At 40.6% G+C, this 20320-nt stretch overlaps 1 protein-coding gene across 7 annotated transcripts in view; it reads left to right on the forward strand.

Annotated features, from left to right (window-relative positions):
* Positions 1-20320, forward strand: part of CNTN5 (contactin 5) — an 826419-nt gene that overhangs the window by 791356 nt on the left and 14743 nt on the right. For all 7 annotated transcript variants that reach the window (XM_067466528.1, XM_067466529.1, XM_067466531.1 and 4 more), the window contains 2 exons: positions 4393-4627; positions 14498-14607. In XM_067466528.1, coding sequence (XP_067322629.1) covers positions 4393-4627; positions 14498-14607 — 345 coding nt within the window. The remainder of the gene's footprint in view (positions 1-4392; positions 4628-14497; positions 14608-20320) is intronic.

Below are 20320 nucleotides of genomic sequence, written 5' to 3' on the forward strand. Positions count from 1 at the left end.
GTTAAAGAAGCTCTGCTCTACACTATAAGAAGCACATGTTTTATTCTTTTAATTTTTTCAGGTTTCTTTCTACTTTCTACTTTTATCTGATGTTTTTAGCTGTGAATGTCTGGAAGGGGGAAACACTTTTTTCTGGGCACCAAAACATCCAATCTAAGGTTTTAATCATTTTTATGGCATATAAGAACTAAAACAGACTCTTTGACCCATTGCAAAACACTGAAAAATAAAAGAAATAATCTCTGGGGTGTTGTGTAGTTTCCAGGCTGTATGGCCATGTTCTAGTAACATTTTCTCCCTATGTTTCATCTGCATTTGTGGCTGGCATCTTTGGGCAAAACATCAAGCAAAAATGTTGCTAGAACATGGCCATACAGCCTGGAAACCACACAACACCCCAGTGATTTCAGGTGTGAAAGCTTTTGATAATACAAAGATAATATCCATGGTTGTTTCTTGGACCTGAAGCTAGATGTAGTTTCAATCAACAAGAGTGTTACAATCCCTGATGCAAGTCAGGAAATACAGTAAAATGATCTCTTCTTCTATCTCTTCACATCATACTGTATGTGGTAATATGAAGCATAGAATACTTTCATACTACATAATGATTAGACTAGGCTTCTGCTATAACTATGATTCCATTTTAACAGGATTAGTAAGGATTCATGGAAGTTATAATTTAGGGAGAGATTATTAGAATTCTCATTCACAAGCAATAATCCCACACCAAACTAGAAATCTCAAGATTTGTGGAATTGTGGTTAAACCGGAATCATAGAGCTATACATGTGTTGTGAAAAGGGGCTCTGATAGGGTGTCAAGGAGCCCCATCTTGGTTCAAATCAAAGAGCCATATAAGCATGGAACTCATGCGCTCTACTCTGAGTTGTAGTTTAAAAGAAAATAGCAGAATAGAGTGGCCACATTGGGCTGCCTCTAATGTTGGGCCTTTTCCATCATCACCCCATGTGGTGTTGCTGCTGCTGCAGCATTCAAACCAGTCAGGCAGTCTTGGGGCCTCCTACACCATCACCCTTGCCTACTATGTTCTACCGGTGGCTTGTTCTGCCACCATTGTCATTGTCAACCTTGGAGGAGATGCTGTGGCTTACCATCACTCAGTGTTTGAACTTTTATTAGCAAGCCACTCCCTTGCTCCCCCTCCCCAGAACAAATAGGCTGGTCTGGGCCAAATAGACTGGATCAGCTGGATGCCTTTTTGGGAATTTTTCATCGGCCCATTGAGCATTCCTTAAGGACAATTAGGTGTAGGGTGGATTGGGGCTAATTTTCGGTGGAGGTCAGCTGTGTGTGACAATGTTTCGAGGGTCTTGAGCTGCAATTTATCAGGGTTTTGCCATTTAAGCCACTGGACTGTAAGACCTGTAATCATGCTTCAGTGCAATGTAAATTTGATGTTTGATATGTTTTATTTAATATTTACAGTATTTATATACCGTATATTATTAATATGTTTTATGCCTTGAGTCACCTTTGGGCTTGAGAAAGGCGGGATATAAATATTGTAAATAAATAAATGTAATCATTTGAAAAACTATTTTAATTGATATGTATGTTTTTTACAGTTTTATAATATTGTGTTTTATTGATATTGTTATTATCTGAATCAGACATTGAATTATTGTCATAGTTTGTAAGCCACCCTGAGTCCCCCTTCGGGGGTGAGAAGGGCGAGGTATAAGTACAGTAAATAAACAAATAAATAAAAAGATAATAGAGCAAATACTAATGGGGATGCAGCAGGGATGGTGGTGTTTTTACTTTTTCATTCCACTGTAATCCTAACCCCACTTGTTCCTGGCATCTGAAGCATAAAAGATGCTTCAGATACTGATAAATATTGAGTCTCGGTCAGCTCTCATTCCTTTCAGAAGCTTTTCAAATAATTCTGGTAGAAACTTATTTAATACTGCAGTAGCCTTTAAGAATTTCCCTGAAATAAGACACTGCCTGTTAGCAGTAGCCCTCTAACTTGAGTGATATATAGACATCTAAATTTAAAAGGGCAAAAAATAATTACTGATATGCCAAGAATTAGGTGACTTTTTCAAAATGGAGCTTCCAGGAAACCTCACCACACTTCATCTTTTAAAAAGCAGAATGTAATTTTACATACAAACAAGGACACGTGTTCTTCAAAAAAAAAAAGGAAGTGGGGAGGAGAAACAAAGTAAGTGAAATGGCAGGGAGGTGTCTAGATATATAGTATTTTGATGGGAATTTTCCTCCATTCAAATGTATAGTAAGCCCACCTGCTGGCATTTGTGTTTAAGGAATTTCTGTTTATCTTTATAAGTAAAATAACGGGGAAGAAAGACTATATTTCTTCCAGGAATAAATTAAACTCTATAGATGTGTTGGGTTTTGGTTATTTTGTTCCCACTTCAGTGCTTTTATAAAGTTCAATTTCCAATAAACACCTTGTCAGTTTCCTCTCTTTCATAAAGTGGGCAATCATATCAAGGTGGCCATCATCATGCAAAAGGATTACAGAGGACAGCAATTGGCATTAAATTTGTATATGCTATCTATCTAGGTGCAAATTTAGAAATAATTACTATGCAATAGAAGTGTAACATTCACCTTAGCAGGAAAACTGTATTGTAGGCCTGTGCAAATTGATAATTTCTGGATCTCTGTGCTTTTTATATTTTTAACTAGATAGTCTTTTGAAAAAAAAAAACACAAAATGTAAGCCTGCCCTATGTCAACCTTTCAGATTTTGACATAAGGCAGTCCTACATAAGGCAGAACTACGTTCCTAGTTCCAACAGACCTCACTACCTCTGAGGATGCTTGCCATAGATGCAGGCGAAACGTCAGGAGAGAATGCCTCTAGACCATGGCCATATAGCCTGAAAAACCTACAACAACCCAGTCCTACATTTTATCCTTGAATGAAAGACCTCCAGGTCACCCTATCATCAACCGCTCTCCTGAGGTCTTACAAATTCAGGGCTATTGCTTTCTTGATTGAGTCTATCCACCTGGAATGTGGTCTTCCTGTTTTCCTACTGCCTTCTACTTTGCCAAGCATCACTGCCTTTTCATGTAGCCCATGGGCCACATAAATCACACCTCCAATTTTAATGTGTCTGCTTTGATTATTACTTACAAATGGATTTAAAACATGGTAATGTAAATCCTCAGAACAGGACGGTATCACTGTGTAAACAGAACAGCTACCAGAATATTCTTGCTGAAAAGAATAATTTAAAATACATTCAAACATTCAATACAGGCTTGATTTTTGTTTCCAGGGCGGCATAATTGATCTAGGAAACTTATCCCCTTATAGCTTGCTGATGTTTTGATGACAAACATAGTCTTACTAACTGTATTATCGTTTGCTATTTTTTAAAATAAGAAGCCTACAACTCCATTAAAAGCCACTGAATAAATAGATTTGGGTTTTCCACTTCTGTCACCATTACCATCACCATTATTATGTGCCTTCAAGTTGTTTCAAATGTATGATGACTCTAATATGGGACATTTTTTGGCATGGGTTGTTCAGGGGGAATTTCATTTGACTTTTCCAATGACTTGTCCAAGGACATAAACTGGGTTTTATGGCTGAGCTGGGATTTGAACTCTGATCTGCATTTGACTTTTCCTATGACTTGTCCAAGGACACCAACTGGGTTTTATGGCTGAGCTGGGATTTGAACTCTGACCTCCAGAGTTCTAGACCAATGCTCAAACCACTTCATCGTGCTGGTTCTTATCTCCCCACCCCAGCTGAGACTGTAAGATAGAAAATGAGATTTGTAAGGATCTGCTGAAGGAAGGACATCCACAAAGGCATTCTAGTCTTGCTGGGAAGGAAGTTCCAGAGCTTAGGGACTATAACTGAGGGTACATCTATGCTGTAGCATTAACGCAGCCTGACACCTCTTTTACTACTATAGCTCAATGCTATGGAATCATGGGATTTCTACTTTTAAAAGACTTTAAGCCTTCTCTAGCCAAATGTTCTGGTTCCTCACCAAACTATAAACCCTAGTAATGAACCATTGCAATTAAAGTGGTGCGAAACTGCATTAATTCTATAATGTTGATGCATCCTGAGAAAGCTCTGTTTCATCTTCTTGTCAGCTGTCTATGAAGGTTGTGGAAGTAAAAGGATGATTTCTTCTTAGGTTCTAAGGGAAGGGCAGGTTTGACTGAGAGATAAGGACTAAGCTTGTATTCAAGCCTATAGGCCTGTGCCCCAAATACATTCATTATAGCATTTTAACAGTGGAGAATTTTCATCCCTGGATTGTTTGTGTTTTAAAGATTGCAAGCAGCTCTATACAGATTATATTTGCCTTCAGTGAACCATAGCAAACCTCTAGGACAATAACTAAACCTGTCTTTCTTTAGCCAGTCTCTGAAGAGTTTCAGAATGGCGAAGGGTTTGGTTACATTGTGGCCTTCAGGCCAAATGGGACAAGAGGCTGGAAGGAAAAAATGGTCACCTCTTCAGATGCTTCCAAGTTCATCTACAGAGATGAGAGTGTGCCTCCCCTGACTCCATTTGAAGTGAAAGTGGGAGTTTACAACAACAAAGGCGATGGTCCATTCAGCCCTATTGTTGTTATTTGTTCTGCTGAAGGAGGTGAGTTTGTGTATCTTGCTAAACATGGCTCCAATCTCAAGCATGTTTCATTGGATATCAATAGGAAAGTAAAAAATGTTTGCCAGTTTTCTTCTTGGTGAGAAAAGGTGTAACAGCATGTTAAGATATCCCATTTAAAAATTAACAACTGATTTATTTTTCCATTTCTTGGTTTATTTAAAAAAAACCACTGATTTTTTATGCCAATAATTGTATTATGACTAAAATCTATTTTAAAAGGTTTTGTACAAAAAAGGTGAAGTTATATTAGGGAAACAAATCTGCAACAAGTTTAATTAAAATGCCAAAATGCAAACAATTATTGGAAAGTGCACGAAAACAATTCTCTCAAACAACTTTCAGTAGGGAAAAAACATTTGGATTTTGTTGTGTTTGCATGTGAAAATAAGGCAAGAAAGAAGCCATGGTGATTGGGGATTTGAGGAGCTATAGTCTAAAAACAAAGGTAACTGCACCAAATTCATGTGGGTTAGATTGTTGCCACCTCATTCAATGCAAATCCATTTCTGCTCTCCTTCATATACTCCTATCCAATGTCTTTGTTATGTGAATTATTTTTTGCAAGGAGTCACTATTATTTTGAAAACTCCCAACGTATCTGCCACTGTATTACAATGTACCATTTATATTCATGAGCATGGAAATGCCTTTTAAAACTTTTAATCTTCTAGAACACTTGTTCTATCAATCAGCCTATCCATTTTCCTACCTCTGTGGTAAAAGAGACATTGGGGAGATAATTAATACCTTCATAAGTAAAGGATAGCATCTTCTTTAGCGGAACATACACCAAGCCTCATCTCATTAGTATTCTGTGTAAAGAGATTTGTCAGGCAGCAGCCCAAGTCTTATGCAGTGTCTCTACACCGAGACACACAAGTCCAGCCCATAATATTTTTCTGCCCGAGGTAAAACAACACGCAGTGCCTCAACCACCCAGTTCAGTTCACCTAGTGATCAATATCAGTCTAAGGACCTCATCACACTAGAGCATGGATCCACTTTAAGTCCTGTTTCTGCCTCCTGCAGAATTCTGGGCTTTGTAGTTTAGGGAGGAGCCTTTAAACTGCTCAGCCTCACAACAAACCCCAGAATTCTGCAGGTGGCAGAAACTGGATTAAAAGTGGATTCATGCTCTAGTGTGATGAGGCAGTAATTATTTTGACACCAGAGGTGGAAATCCAGGAACACCTTACTTCCTCATTGTAAGTTAAAAAAAAAGAATATAATAACTTACAACTGTCTGTCTTTTCATGACATTGCAAATTGGATGTGGAATCACTCACCACTTCTTGCCCAATGATAGGCATGGGTAGCTAATATATATTCTGAAATGGCAAATTTCAGAGTAGATAAACAATTTTTCTAGACATTAGTAAGGAATTTGTCTTATCCTTGCACTATGAACAGCAGTTCTCAAGCTTGTTTGCTGTTTCCCTGAAGTACTTAAAAAAGTGCTTGCAGTCTTAGTCAGCCATTTAACAATTTGTCTTCGTTCTACAAATCAAACTGCATAAATAGCCCATACACAGAGGGGGGGGGGGGGGAGAGAGAGAAAGAGACTTACTTACTTTACTAACTTAGGTGATCCCTCGTAGTCCAAGGATGATGGTCCTACAAATGATGTATCTTGGCAGTGGATAAGTAGGTGGCTGTGGAGCCCTATTCCTGACCTGCATATTCTCCCGCAGTGAGGGCATTGGTTTCCAGGTGGAAGACGCTCCCAGCCAGGGTTGGCTTGACACGCCTTCCTCTTGGCACATTTCTCTCTTTCACTCTCCATTCATGCCTCTTTAATTTCTGCAGCAGTGCTGGTCACAGCTGACATCCAGCTAGAGCACTCAAGGGCCAGGGCTTCCCAGTTCTCGGTCTCTATGTCACAGTTTTTAAGGTTGGCTTTGAACCCGTCTTTGAATCTCTTTTCCTGTCCACCAATATTCCATTTCCCTTCTTGAGTTCAGATTACAGTAGCTGCTTTGGGAGTCGGTGATCAGGCATTCAGACAACATGGCCAGTCCAGCAGAGTTGATGGTGGAGGACCATCGCTTCAATGCTGGTGGACTTTGTTTCTTCCAGCAGACTGACATTTGTCCACCTGTCTTCCCAAGAGATTTGCAGGATTTTTCAGAGGCAACACTGATGGAATCATTCCAGGAGTAATTGGGATGTAACAAGAACATGGACCACCGTGGCCAGATCAGACTTCCCAAAGTACGGGCGCAGCTGGCGCACAAGTTTTAATTGTGCAAAAGCTCTCCCGGCCACCACCGAGGCCTGGGGTTCCAGGCTCAGCGATGAGTCCAGGATCACTCCCAAGCTGTGAACCTGAGTCTTCAGGGGGAGACGTATCATATTATCACATGATATGTCTAAAGTACAATGCCCCCAGCTTTGTCATTTTGGCTTCTAGGGCAAGTTTAGGATTAAATACCCCTTGGATCCATTTATCTACATTTCTGGAAAAAAAATTCAGCATCCACATTACAAATTACTGATCTCTTTCTGTCGGCATTCTTCATAGTCCAGCTTTCACAACCATACACCAAATTTGGAAATACTATGACAGAGATCATTCCAACTTTGGTGTTCATTGATATACATATGGATCTTACATAGTTCTCTCATAGTCACCGTTCAAATTCTCAGGGTACAGCAACACTGACTACTTAGGCCAGTTTGAAGCTGGCTTTGAAAAAAGTGCTTTCACTGTGCAGGTGATTATATAATATTTTTTGGAACTGGTTTGAGGCCTGGATGGCGATTACACAAATTACAGAGTCTGCCTCAAACCAATTATTGGATCTGTAGGCTCTGTGGCATATAGCTACAGAGACTGTAGTTTTTTAACCCCCCCCCCCCCCCCAATGCATATGCTCCTGGCCATTAACCAGTGCTGACATCAGCAAACGCACCTTCATGGCCAGAAAAAAAAAGAAAGGGGCAATCTCTCCACAATTTGTTTCTGATTGCATGGGTGACTCTGCTGAGGTCTGCATAGGGCACCAATGATGGCCAGCTCTATATGGCTAGTTGGGGTCAGCAACAGTAATGACATAGGCACAGTCCTTCAGAGCAGGGTTTGTTTGTTTGTTTGTTTCATGTCAAAAGCATTGCATAAATAAATATTTAAGCATTGCATAAATAAACAAACAAACAAACAAACACGTTAAAACACGTTAAAAGATGTTAAATAACTTTAGACCACAAACGGGCAACAGAGACTGCATTGTCTGTAGCTTTAAACAGTTCTTCTTCTGTGCATGAGGCAGGGCATTGTGGGCAAGCATACAGATGCTGGGTTGTTTGTTTTGCTCCACAATTGCACAAGGTTTCTTCTAGGTAGTGCCATTTTGCCAGGTTGTCTTTTGATCTGCCAACTCTGCTTCTGAATCTCTTCAGGGACTTCAGGGCAAGGTGATAGCTGTGGTGTCTTGTGTAGAAATTGAACTGGGCCCAACTGGGCCAAATTCAATTGTCCACACTGCCCTGAAGTCATTGGATACCCTGGGGTTTCTGGAGCATCCTCTGATTTTGCTGAAAGGTGAGAAAAACTAGATAAGCCTGGTATGACCCATCATATCCACTGGAAATAAAGAATCATTGTGAAGACAGCCAGTAACCAACACAGGGAGGGTCCATGTTTTCATACCCACATAGAGGAGCCCCAAGTATCTTGATGGTCTCTCATTTATAGAATTGCCATCAGTTGAACTTAACAACAAATAAAGCAACAAATATGCAGTGAATCCTTTCCTTTTTTAAAAAAATAGTCTATCTATATGAATGCAAGATAATAATTGGTTTTAGATACTGGGAAATGTAATATATGACACACTAAATATAGCACTCCAAATGCTGGGCTTTGCAAATAAAAAAAACAGTGTAGTTAATATGTGGCACAAAATATTTTCAGTGTTATAAAAAAAGCTTTTATAGATCTTGGACTTTTTCATCCACACAATTTTGCAAAGGCTTTTATAGCTAGAAGTTGACACAGCAGTATTAATAAAGGGTTATGATCATAACATTGGCAACAATTATAGGAAAACCTAATGAATCCATCAATCTTATTCTTAGTGTTAGTAAAACAACATTCAACAGCATACTGAGTTATGGGCTATTTTAGATTATAACAGATTTGATGCTCTCTTTCCCAGCCCAAATGAATAAAAACCACCATTTCATATCTATAAACTTTCAGAAAATTATACTTTAGTTTATTCATAGATCATACATTCCCAATCTTTTTCTAAAAATTTGCATTTTAGTGCCTAATATCAGTGAAACCTTAGTGAGTAACGACATACATTGCACACAAAACCCCTGCATTTGTTTCGCATCTTAAACAAAACCACTTGATTTCTCCTCTCATTGCAAAAAAGCTATTTATATTTTTTCTGCTTACTTTTCATTGCTTACTTCTCATTCTGAGCAATACAGATCCATGAGAGGGAAATGATTTTTATGTATATAGAAAACTGCCACCCCACATTTTGCATTGATCGCAAATTATTCGTCCCAATGCAATCTTCCCTGACAAGAAGGTAATTGCTTCAATGATATAAAATTTGGGAAATGGCTTTCAATGCACAAATCTTTATAATGCATAAAACAGAAAACAAGGTGTGCCTACTGCAGAGAAAATCATGTTGGGCAGCAACTGTTGGAGCACAATATTTCTTTGACTTCGAAACATTTCTTGTTTTATGCTCTAAAAACACAGTACTTATTTGTTGTGTCATGAAAAAACAAAACTTTTCATATTCAGGAGCTGAAAGAAGCAGCTCAGCAACCAGAAAAAGAAAACATAAGTAGGTGTTTGGCTATAAGAAGCCAAAGCTAAATATAATATTGTGACAATAAATCTATTAGGCCAGTGGTTCTCAACCTTCCTAAGGCTGTGACCCCTTAATACAGTTCCTCATGTTGTAGTGACCCCCAACCATAACATTATTTCCATTGCTACTTCATGACTGTAATTTTGCTACTGTTATGAATTGTAATGCAAATATCTGATATGCAGGATGTATTTTCATTAACTGGACCGTATTTTGCACAAATGACCAATACACCCAAGTTTCAATACTGGTGGGGTTGGGAGGGGGATTGATTTTTGTCATTTGGGAGTTGTGGTTGCTGTCATTTATAGTTGATCTACATTCAAAGAGTATTCTGAACCCCACCAACAATGGAATTGAAACAAACTTGGCACATAAAACTAATGTGTTTTCTGATGGTGTTTGGCAACTTCTCTGACACCCCCCCCCCCACACACACACACACCCAGAGGACCCAACCCCCAGGTTGAAAAATGTTGTACTAGGCCAAACCAAAAAGAACAAAATGAGGCCAACCTTTCAAATTTTTCAGATCAGTCAAAAAGTTGCAAAAAGCAAGCAGTGTAATAAAAGGAGGAACAATTTGAAAGTCGAAGCATAAACCACCAGGTGTGGGTTCTTTCCTCTCTCTCTTAACATATACACATTGTACATTTCTGTCACTGGAATGGCCCACATATCTAGTAGTGAGAAGAGCATGATCAGGTAGCAGTAGGCCATGAATAAACATCATTTTCTGAACCTTCCAGAGGAACCACTGGAAAATCATATAATCATAAAATTGGAAGAAACTCCAAGGACTATCCAACCCAACCCACTGCCATGTAGAAATACAAAATCAAGGTACTGACAGATGGCCATAAGCCTCTGTTTAAAACCCTAGAAAAGGAGACTCCGCCATTCTCCAAGGCAACATATTCCACTGCTGAACAGTACTTACCACCCGGGGCTATGTTTTCCTAATGTTTGGGTAGAATCTGTTCCATTGTATCTATAGTCTTTATGGTGATGCTATTGCCTTGATACACCATGTGCTCATTTTCATGCACAATTTAACCCAAAACATTTCCCCAACTTCTCATAAAACTGTGTTAACTGGGTTGAAACCCCTGAATGTCACCAAGATGTCTAATAGTGACCTCTGGTCAAATTTGGGGTTTGGAGACAGTGTAATCAGTCCCCTAGTTGCAGAAACTAGCCACTGCCTGGTATTGAATTGCAAACAAGCTTTTAAAACTGCATGGTTTTCAAATACTTTCTTATAGTGGGTAAAAAATTGTTTAAAATACTCATTGCTTATTTTGAGGGTGGTAAATGTATTGGAGACTTCTGTTACTAACACAAACAATTTAGTTCTTAGTTTCTCTCCCAGTGCATGGAGGTTCTGAAAACCTTGATGTGGGGGGACTTCCACAAGACTGATAATTTCCCCCAATTGCTGCTACATCTTTTTTTTCAAAACTGCTGTTACTTAAGCATCTAAAATGGCATTTATGCCAGAACATTGAAAACAGAAGAAATTATTATTAACACTGCTGCAAAGAGGAATTCTTAGTCACTAAAACAAGAAAAAAAACATTCCCAATACAACAATATAACATTATTGAGAACAGGTAGATTGTATATTAATTACATTGGGATTATGGGTGCTAATTTTCCCTTTTCCAAAGAGGTGGCATCATTTTCTCATGGACAGGACAGCTGTGACTAGTCTGGAAGGATCCACTGCCCTTGAAATTTAAAGATAAATAGATATGTGTGTGTGTGTGTGTGTGTTGTGTGTGGATCCTGTGGCAACTCCAACACTTCTTACACCTTCAGGAGCATGTAACAGGAAGGGGGCTCTCAGCACAAAAACCCACTCAACACAAAAACAAGCGGAGCCGATCACCAGCTCCCCCTCTGCTTTCATGAGCACATGGGGCTCCATGACTCCTAGCCTTGAAAAGAGAGTGTGTTTGTGGTGTGCAGGCCCAGTGTGAGCACCTACCTCCAGCCAAGTGCCTCCTCTAAAGTAAGAAAGTCAATACAGAGGTACTCTTGGTCAGTTGCAAGGCCACAAGGTCTGACTTGGCCATGGTTGTCTTGTGGGGTTCCTCAGGGTTCAATATTGTCTCCCATGTTGTTTAACATCTACATGAAGCCGCTGGGTGAGATCATCCGGAGTTTCGGAGTGCGATGTCATCTGTACGCGGATGATGTCCAACTCTGTCACTCCTTTCCACCCGCTACTAAGGAGGCTGTCGAGGTCCTGAACCGGTGCTTGGCCGCTGTGACGGTCTGGATGGGGGCGAACAAATTGAAATTGAATCCAGACAAGACAGAGGTACTCCTGGTCAGTCGTAAGGCCGAACAGGGTATAGGGTTACAGCCTGTGTTGGATGGGGTCGCACTCCCCCTGAAGACGCAGGTTCGCAGTTTGGGTGTGATCCTGGACTCAACGCTGAGCCTGGAACCCCAGGTCTCGGCGGTAACCAGGGGAGCATTCGCACAGTTAAAACTCGTGCGCCAACTGCGCCCGTACCTTGGGAAGTCTGACTTGGCCACGGTAGTCCACGCTCTGGTTACATCCCGTTTGGACTACTGCAACGCTCTCTACGTGGGGTTGCCTTTGAAGACGGCCCAGAAGCTCCAATTAGTCCAACGCTCGGCAGCCATGATACTAACGGGAGCGGAGCGCAGGGAGCATACAACTCCTCTGCTGCACCAGCTCCACTGGCTGCCGATCTGCTACCGGGCTCAATTCAAAGTGCTGGCGTTGGCCTTTAAAGCCCTAAACGGTTCTGGCCCAACTTACCTATCCGAACGTATCTCGGCCTATCAGCCCGCCAGGACCCTTAGATCTTCTGGGGAGGCCCTGCTCTCTATCCCGCCTGCTTCACAGGTGGGGCTGGCGGGTACGAGAGGCAGGGCCTTTTCTGTGGTGGCCCCGCGGCTATGGAACGCCCTGCCCTTGGAGGTAAGATCAGCCCCCTCATTGATGGTTTTCCGAAGAAGATTGAAGACCTGGATGTTCAAGCAGGCATTTGGTTAACTCAGTGCAATGAACGGTAATTGACTAAAGGACTGGCAATATGGACGACGAGCTGGATCACGTTTTTAGTTAGGAGTTGAACTGGATTGGTATTGATGTATGAATTGTGTACTATGTTTTTTATGCTTTTAAACTGTATACTGTTGATTGTTATATTATGTTGTAAACCGCGTTGAGTCGCCGGCTAGGCTGAGAAACGGCGGTATACAAATATAGCAAATAAATAAATAAATAAATAGTCCACGCTCTGGTTACATCCCGTATAGACTACTGCAACACTCTCTATTTGGGGTTGCCTTTGAAGACTGTTCGGAAGCTTCAAATGGTCCAACGTTTGGCAGCCAGGATACTGACAAGAGCGGCGCTCATGGAGCATACAACTCCTCTGTTGCACCAGCTCCACTGGCTGCCAGCTTGCTACCGGGCACAATTCAAAGTGCAGGCATTAGCCTATAAAGCCCTGAACGGTTCTGGCCCAACTTACCTGTCCGAACGCATCTCCTCCTATGAACCAGCTAGGACATTAAGATCATCTGGGGAGGCCCTGCTCTTGGTCCCACCTGCATCACAAGTACGACTGTCGGGGACGAGAGACAGGGCCTTCTCAGTGGTGGCCCCTCAGCTGTGGAATGCCCTTCCACAGAAATTAGATCACCCCCCTCCCTATTAGCATTTCAGAGGAAAGTGAAGACCTGGTTATTCGAGCAGGCATTTGAATAGGCAGTATAATGAATATAGGAATATGGAACAATGGATGATGAGATTGGATCTTGATTCTACCTATGAGACGCTAATGAGATGTTATAGTTATGTTTAATTGATTGTTTATTATGTCATTGTTTTAATTGCTTTTTAAGTGTTTTTTATATTGTTGAGCATTGACTTTTGCTATTGTTAACCATTTTGAGTCACCCAGTGGCTGAGATAAGCGGTATATAAATGAAGTAAATCAATAAATAATAAAATAAAGTCAGGACTTACCTCCTTGCCTTTTAAAGAGAGAACGCATATGTGGAGTTCAGGCACAGCGCATGCCTGCCTGCAGCGAAGCACCTCTTTTCTAGAGTAGAAATATATAAGAAGCTGCCTTAAAGCACATGCCTGCCTGCAGCTCAGCACTTCTTAAAACAGCTTAAATGACAGGAAGGGGAACCTGGGATGCCCTGCCTCATAATGGGCGAATATAAAATTGATCTTTCGGCACCCCAGAGTGAAAACAGGTATCTGCCCTCCTGATTTCAGGAGGCTCCCCAAAAATGGATCAGGGCCTTCACCGAAAGCCGGGACATGAAATAGGTCAAGGTTTACATCAAATGCACAAGCCTTGTGTGTGTGTGTGTGTGTGTGTGTGTGTGCGTGTGCATATTATGGAAAATACTATGTTTTGAAAGCATGGCTTTATATTTGTTAAAAAAAACCTTCATATTATTTTTTTCATATTAATTTCTGCCCAAAATCTACAAGTAGAGGGGGAAATGTTTGAAAAGTAAGTTTTGAAATGACTGAGTGGATGAAAGAATCTGATCTGTTGAAACACATATGAATGGATTATATTTGTAGGATGGATTATGTGATTATTCTGTTGTATTTACCTTGGGCATATTTTTTGAAAATCATAATACGCATCTTCTATCAACAACTGTCTTTTTGCTAGTTGCTGGGGGAAAGGCACATGTACAGCATCTACTTCACAGAAGCTGAATCTGGCGTAGGAGTTCCAGATTGCCTATCTCTCTGGACCTGGCAGTGATACAGATAGGACAAGATGACATAAAGAAAAACAGTGGAAAGAAATACAGTAGCAGTAATGATCTGTATTGTATTACTTTTCTGATACGCAAGAACTGTGAAGTTTTATCCTGAGCTATATGAAAGAGACTAAGGAGAAACTACATGACAAATTCAGCTCGAGTCTTTTTGAGAGATACAAGCTGTTATGGCTTAACTTTATTATTCCAATCCTTTTCCTTATTGCAGAACCCAGTGCTGCTCCAACAGATGTCAAAGCTACAGGATTGTCTGTATCAGAGATTCTCATTGCATGGAGACACAACAAAGAAAGTGTAGGAAGACCTCAGGGATTTGAGGTATTAATAAAAGCGATGATGGTTAAACAGTGGCTATTGTATTTGGACATATCACAAGACAACATAATTCACTGGAAAATATTATAACGCTCAGTAAAGTGGAAAGCAATTATATATTTCAAAATAATGTGTAAAATACGGATGGATTCATTCAATAAACAAAGCCATTGGCCCTGAATTTGGATGACTTAAGCATGGCTGTGGATTAAAGGTCTAATTTTATACAAATAGCACAAATCAAAACTGATTTGATAGTGAATAACATTACATAATTTCAGTTGGTGATATGTCTTTATTTGCTTAACTCTATCTTCTGCTAAAATAATTACACAGTGCAATATCTGTCAAATTTTTAATCTTGATAATGTATTAGTAACAATTGCGGAGAAAGTTATTTAGACAGGACTTGGTTGCTCATTATGGTAAGTAAGATATACGGTTGCTAAATAGAAAAACAAATGTTAACCTCTGCTTAAGCAGACCCAGTAAATCAATGGAATTTACATAAAGCTTGACTTATACATTTATGTGGTATTGGTTTGTCCAGACAAAAGCTACAATTGTTGTAAGGCCTAAATAATATTGCAGGATGGCCTCGCAACCTCTGAGGATGCCTGCCACAGGTGCAGGCGAACGTCAGGAGGGAATGCTTCTAGAACAGAGCCGTACAGCCCAAAAAAACCTACAACAACCCAAGCTTAATACTCCTTTGAGGAGGGAGCAAGAGCAGAAAGAGGGGGATTGTGAAATTCTAAAAGAATCAAGAACCAACTGGTAGGTCACACACAACCGCAGGAGATCATTTTGCCTAAATCTTGGGGTTACTGGTTCAGGATTGTCCCAATCCCAAACATAGGCCAAAATCTGAGACCTTAGACAACCGTTGGCAATGTTATTAAGCATTATGTGTTAAGTACCAGCCACAGTTGCTTACATCTTGTCATATAAATGTATATACATGCATAGAAAAAATCCTTTCCCATTTGGAAAGGATCTGTTCCCAATCAAGATGAAATGAGGCGATTATTACTTCTCACTTGAATAAGGAGATAGGATAAGGGACATTTCATATCTAGCTAGAAGGTGGATACTGAGAATTTGCAACTTTGTCACCTGCTTAGAAATGATCCACCCCTAGTTGATCTACATAGACCACGGATAAGCCTGCATTTAATGGCTCATCCCTTTCTTGAAATCATATTATATAAGAGATAGTTTATTTTTCCAGTTTGCTTTGCTTTTTAGCTCACTTGCTTCTTCTTTTACCAGGGTTCCCCACTTTGTTTTATTGACAAAACTGACAGGAGGGATAAATCTTCCATGACCTGCTTGAAAATGCAGGTCTGATGTGTGTTGAATTGAGGAGCAATCACAGCAATTTGTTCAGTTTCACAAGCATCCTTGAACAGTAGACTGCATTGCCAGTGAAATTTCACAGGCTGGCATTATTTCTGATCTTAACAGTTTGTCGGTGCCACCCTCTCACCTTAGCTCTTTCTCCCATCTGTTGGGAGTTTTTACTGTAAAATCAACTTCTTTGTGGTTTCCAGATTTGCATATTGGTTTAAAAAATAGGAAGCGATTATGGTACTATCACTTAGCAAATCATATAGTTTTTGTGAGTGTTTAGAATGAGAGACAGCACATGTGTGCGGAGGCTAACAATTTATATTAAAGAGCAATGACACCAATGGCTGAAGAAACAAACCCTGGCTTTATTGAAAGAGCTCCATTAAAGATTGGAAAGCTTACTAAGGGTGCTAAGCTAACATCAAACTAAGCTAGTTTGACTTTTAGCAGAAGTGAGAGAATCAAAGGGCAGGAAGAGGAGAGCTGGGAAAATCCATAAGAGGATCAGCTTACCTCTCAGAGCAGTTGGGATAGATGGATAAGAAGTGATGAGACTTTGGATCACTGGAAACTACTTAACTCTATGCCAGCTGTTCTCTCCAAAGCATCTTTTACTCTTTAAGTGCTGAGAGTTGTTCTCTTTCCAATGCAGGAATGCTCTGGCAGACCTACAAGGCATCTGTTTAATCCAGAAATTTTACTTTTGTGTTTACTATGCCACAGAACTGATCCACTCTTACATTGACTTAAATGATCAGTGACCACTACTCAGCAATAGTATTTCAAGCTGTGTCTAAACTAAGCAGTAAATCTGAGGTTAGTCTGGAACAGAATTGCTCTAGATTAACCCCAATGGCAGCCACAGAGCTCCTACCCACTGTGGCAGCCAGTTCAGCCAAGCCAAAAACCACTTTAGCCCCTCAGCACAATCCCTTCACCATCATTAGAAGGAAAAAGGGGATGGATTGTACCTTTGTCACTGTCATCAACACTCCCAGACAGTCACAGAGCTCTATATAAGCTCCTGACAATCACATGAGCATTGTTCTGACATTAACAGAGGTCACATGAGACCAGAAAGAAGGTAATGATCTCTCCACCTTCTTCCAGATAGTGTGGATACCAATGACCCCAGTTAAGCCCTTACTGGGCTGAGATTTATTGCCATGACAGCTGGCCACAGAGCTCTAGATAGCTCCTGGTCATCACCTGGACTCCTTTGCTAATGCATGAATCAGTCAGACTGGACTCAGAATTGGAAGCAGAGCATTTAAACAGCAATCAAAAGGAACAGTGCTCCAGACAAGTCCCAGATTTAGGTCCATTTAGATAAGCCCCGAGTTTATAAAAATGTTTAATGCCAACAATATTCTCTCAATCTCTAAAAAGTTCTCAATTAGTTTCAAATGAGATCCCCTCAGATCACACAGCACCTTTGGCACTCAGTTCTGGTTAGGAGCTCTCCTAAGTTCCCTAGGTGGTTGCCACAGCAACAAACAAAAGCTCAGTTAAGTTCTGTTGCCTTTTCCTTGTGTGTCATAAAACACAGAAGAAGGGGTAATGGTACTGGTCCATGCACACAGTTGCTCCACTTTAAATTAGAGCCAGTCCAGCTTTCCACATCAATTCCAAAGTGTGGGACTGCTCAGCATTTGGGGGAAAGTCTGGAGCATTCCTCAACTTCTGCTAACATAGGGTAAAACTGGGTTAACCAGATTTTCCCTGCATTGTGGACTGGAAATACCTGGACATTGTAAGAACATTTAGGAGTAATGTCTGGACTGATTTGAGGTTCCTGTTTAGTTTAGACAGGCCCTAAGTACTTCCTCAGATGGATAGAGTGAAGTGTCTAAAAATAGACCTTTATAGACAGGCTGTGTGTATAAATAGTCACAAAAATACAAAACTTGTGAGTATGGTGTTGGGGCAACAAATTAGTTTTAATGATGGTCACTGGAAGACAGACAGGAGAAAAGATGTTGCCTGAAGCTGAGATGAATATATATAGTGGAGGGAGTTGTATAGGCTCTCTTTACAGCAATCATACTGCAAAAGTCTGGCTGAGGCAGTAAACTTTAGCTTCAAGAAGCTGACCTTGTACTTATCACTTTACAAAAGGTAAACAGATTTTCTTGTCACATTCATTGCGATTATTTATAGTCCTTATTATTCTTCTCTTTTATTAAAAGTTAAAGTCCTTTTATTTCCACAATTCTCTCCTTAAGAAAAATTCCGCAGCACATCCATTTGGTCTTTATTAAAAGTGTTTTTCAAAAGTCTTTTAAAAGTTTCACAGCCAGTTTATTATATTCCCATGATTGCGTGGAGAAATAACTGCCAGAACTTGATCTCACTGCCATGATTAAAAAAAAAAGTCTATCTTAAAGTAGATCCAAATTTTATTCCCCTTTCATTAATAAAGCAGGTTTTATGGTTTTTTGTCCCTGTCAGGTAGGCTTCTGTCATGGTGGTAATTTAAGGAAGCTGGTAGCTTAAGGACCTCATCACGTGGGCTTCTGAATCCGTCCTAGGATGCTTCCACGACCAAACCAGAACCCAGCCCATTGAAATTCTTCACATGAGGCAGGGATACATCTAGCAGAGATCTGTCCTGGCTCCATCCTGGAAGTTTCCTAGGACTAAGTCCTGAGAACACAGGTGGCTACTCATGTTCCCATTGCCTACATTGGAGGCAGTACGGGGGAAAGCTGGGCAGTGACTTTTCCCCCCATGTGATGGGAAAGGTGACAATGCAGGCAATGCGGGATGCAGAATGACAGTTTCTACCACTGTCCCATTGATTTGCCATGCTGCCTGGTGAATCCCCATATTGGAGACTTCATTGTGATGAGGTCTTCAGTCTCACTCCCCAAAATGTGATGATTTGATCTCCAGTTTATGGACCCTCCTAGGTGATGTAACCTGCCCAAGATCAGCCAGTGGATTAATGCAACTGGACACCGTTTTAACTGCCATGACTCAGTGTTGTGGACTCATCAGAGTTGTAGTTTCAAGAAGGAGCAACTCACTTTGGAAAAGAAGGCATAATATCTTGTGAAACTACAGATCCCATGACTCAAAAGCATTGAGCAATGGCCATTAAAGTGGTGTCAAACTGCACTAGTTCTTAGTCAATTAGAGTAACTCTAGCAAAATGTGGAGAATTAATTTTAAGGAACTACATCTTCCAGGATCTTCCAGCTCATGTGGCCATAGGGGATTCTGGGAAGTATAGTACTAAAGTACTATTCTCACTGAGAATGTTGTTCACTGCAAAACCAGTACCTGCAAGAAAATGGTGGCTTACACTGAAAGCATAACAAACAAACTATTCAGTATTCATGCACTGCTAGCATAACCTCTGGAGAGTGAGAAAAACTCAGAGAAGGCAAGCAGCAACTGCCACAGACTTGTAAACATCAAAAACGATTTGGGCTTTTGTGTGCAAAGGAAGAGGAAGCCACTCCATAGAGAGGGTTCTTCCTGAATTACATTTGACAGAAACCTGTTCCTATCAGAGTAACTCAAACCAAACCCTCCGGTTTCCTCACCGTTCCCCCAGCGCTGCTGTTCGGGTATGATTAACCCACTACAAGGTTTCCTCAGGTGTTCTGTCATCTCCAATTCATTGCACAGGCTAAGAGCTTCCTTGCTGTGTACTGTGCTCACCAAGGAAGGAAATATTGCTCACGCCACTTCCTCGCAGAATTTAGTCGAAGCTCGCTATGTCTGAATAGTAAATGTATTTGAAAACCCACCAGAGGTAGGCTGCCCTTGGATTTTCTGGAGTGGTTTTGACTTCCTGTCAGCACTTATTCTCGCTTGTCCCTTCTTGCTACAAAGTCCCAGGCTGGCAAATCCAGAGTGCTTTGAATCTTAGCTATCTATCTAATTGCCTGATGCCCTTTGGCCAACTGGTTGGAAATGTCAAATGCCACAATGCAGTGCAGTGTACAAGAGCTAAAGTGGTAGTTAAAGTACTTGATAGTAGGTTCATTTGTCCAGGAAGCTATGACAGCTCTATGAATGACATTGGGTCAATTACTGTGTTTCAGCCCAACCTAGCAAATTGGACTCATTGCTTTGCATGCAAAATGTTCTTGTTGTCTCCAGGTAGAAATGAATAAGACCAATATCTGAAACAGTTGGGAAATATAGCCAGTCAGATTTAGAAACCAACAAGCTATAGGATACAAAAGTACACATCTTCAAGGTTAGCACAAGTTCTGACCAGGACTTTGACACCGCTGATGTTCTTGACTCCCAGTTTTTGCCATCAAAAATGTTTGTCTCCAAGTAAATGTTCCACATTGCCATTTCTTTTCCAAACCAAAAGGGCTGTGAGGAGGGAGGCTGGATTGCT

This window comes from Anolis sagrei, chromosome 3 (assembly GCF_037176765.1).
Source record: "Anolis sagrei isolate rAnoSag1 chromosome 3, rAnoSag1.mat, whole genome shotgun sequence".
Taxonomy (NCBI): Eukaryota; Metazoa; Chordata; class Lepidosauria; order Squamata; family Dactyloidae; genus Anolis; species Anolis sagrei.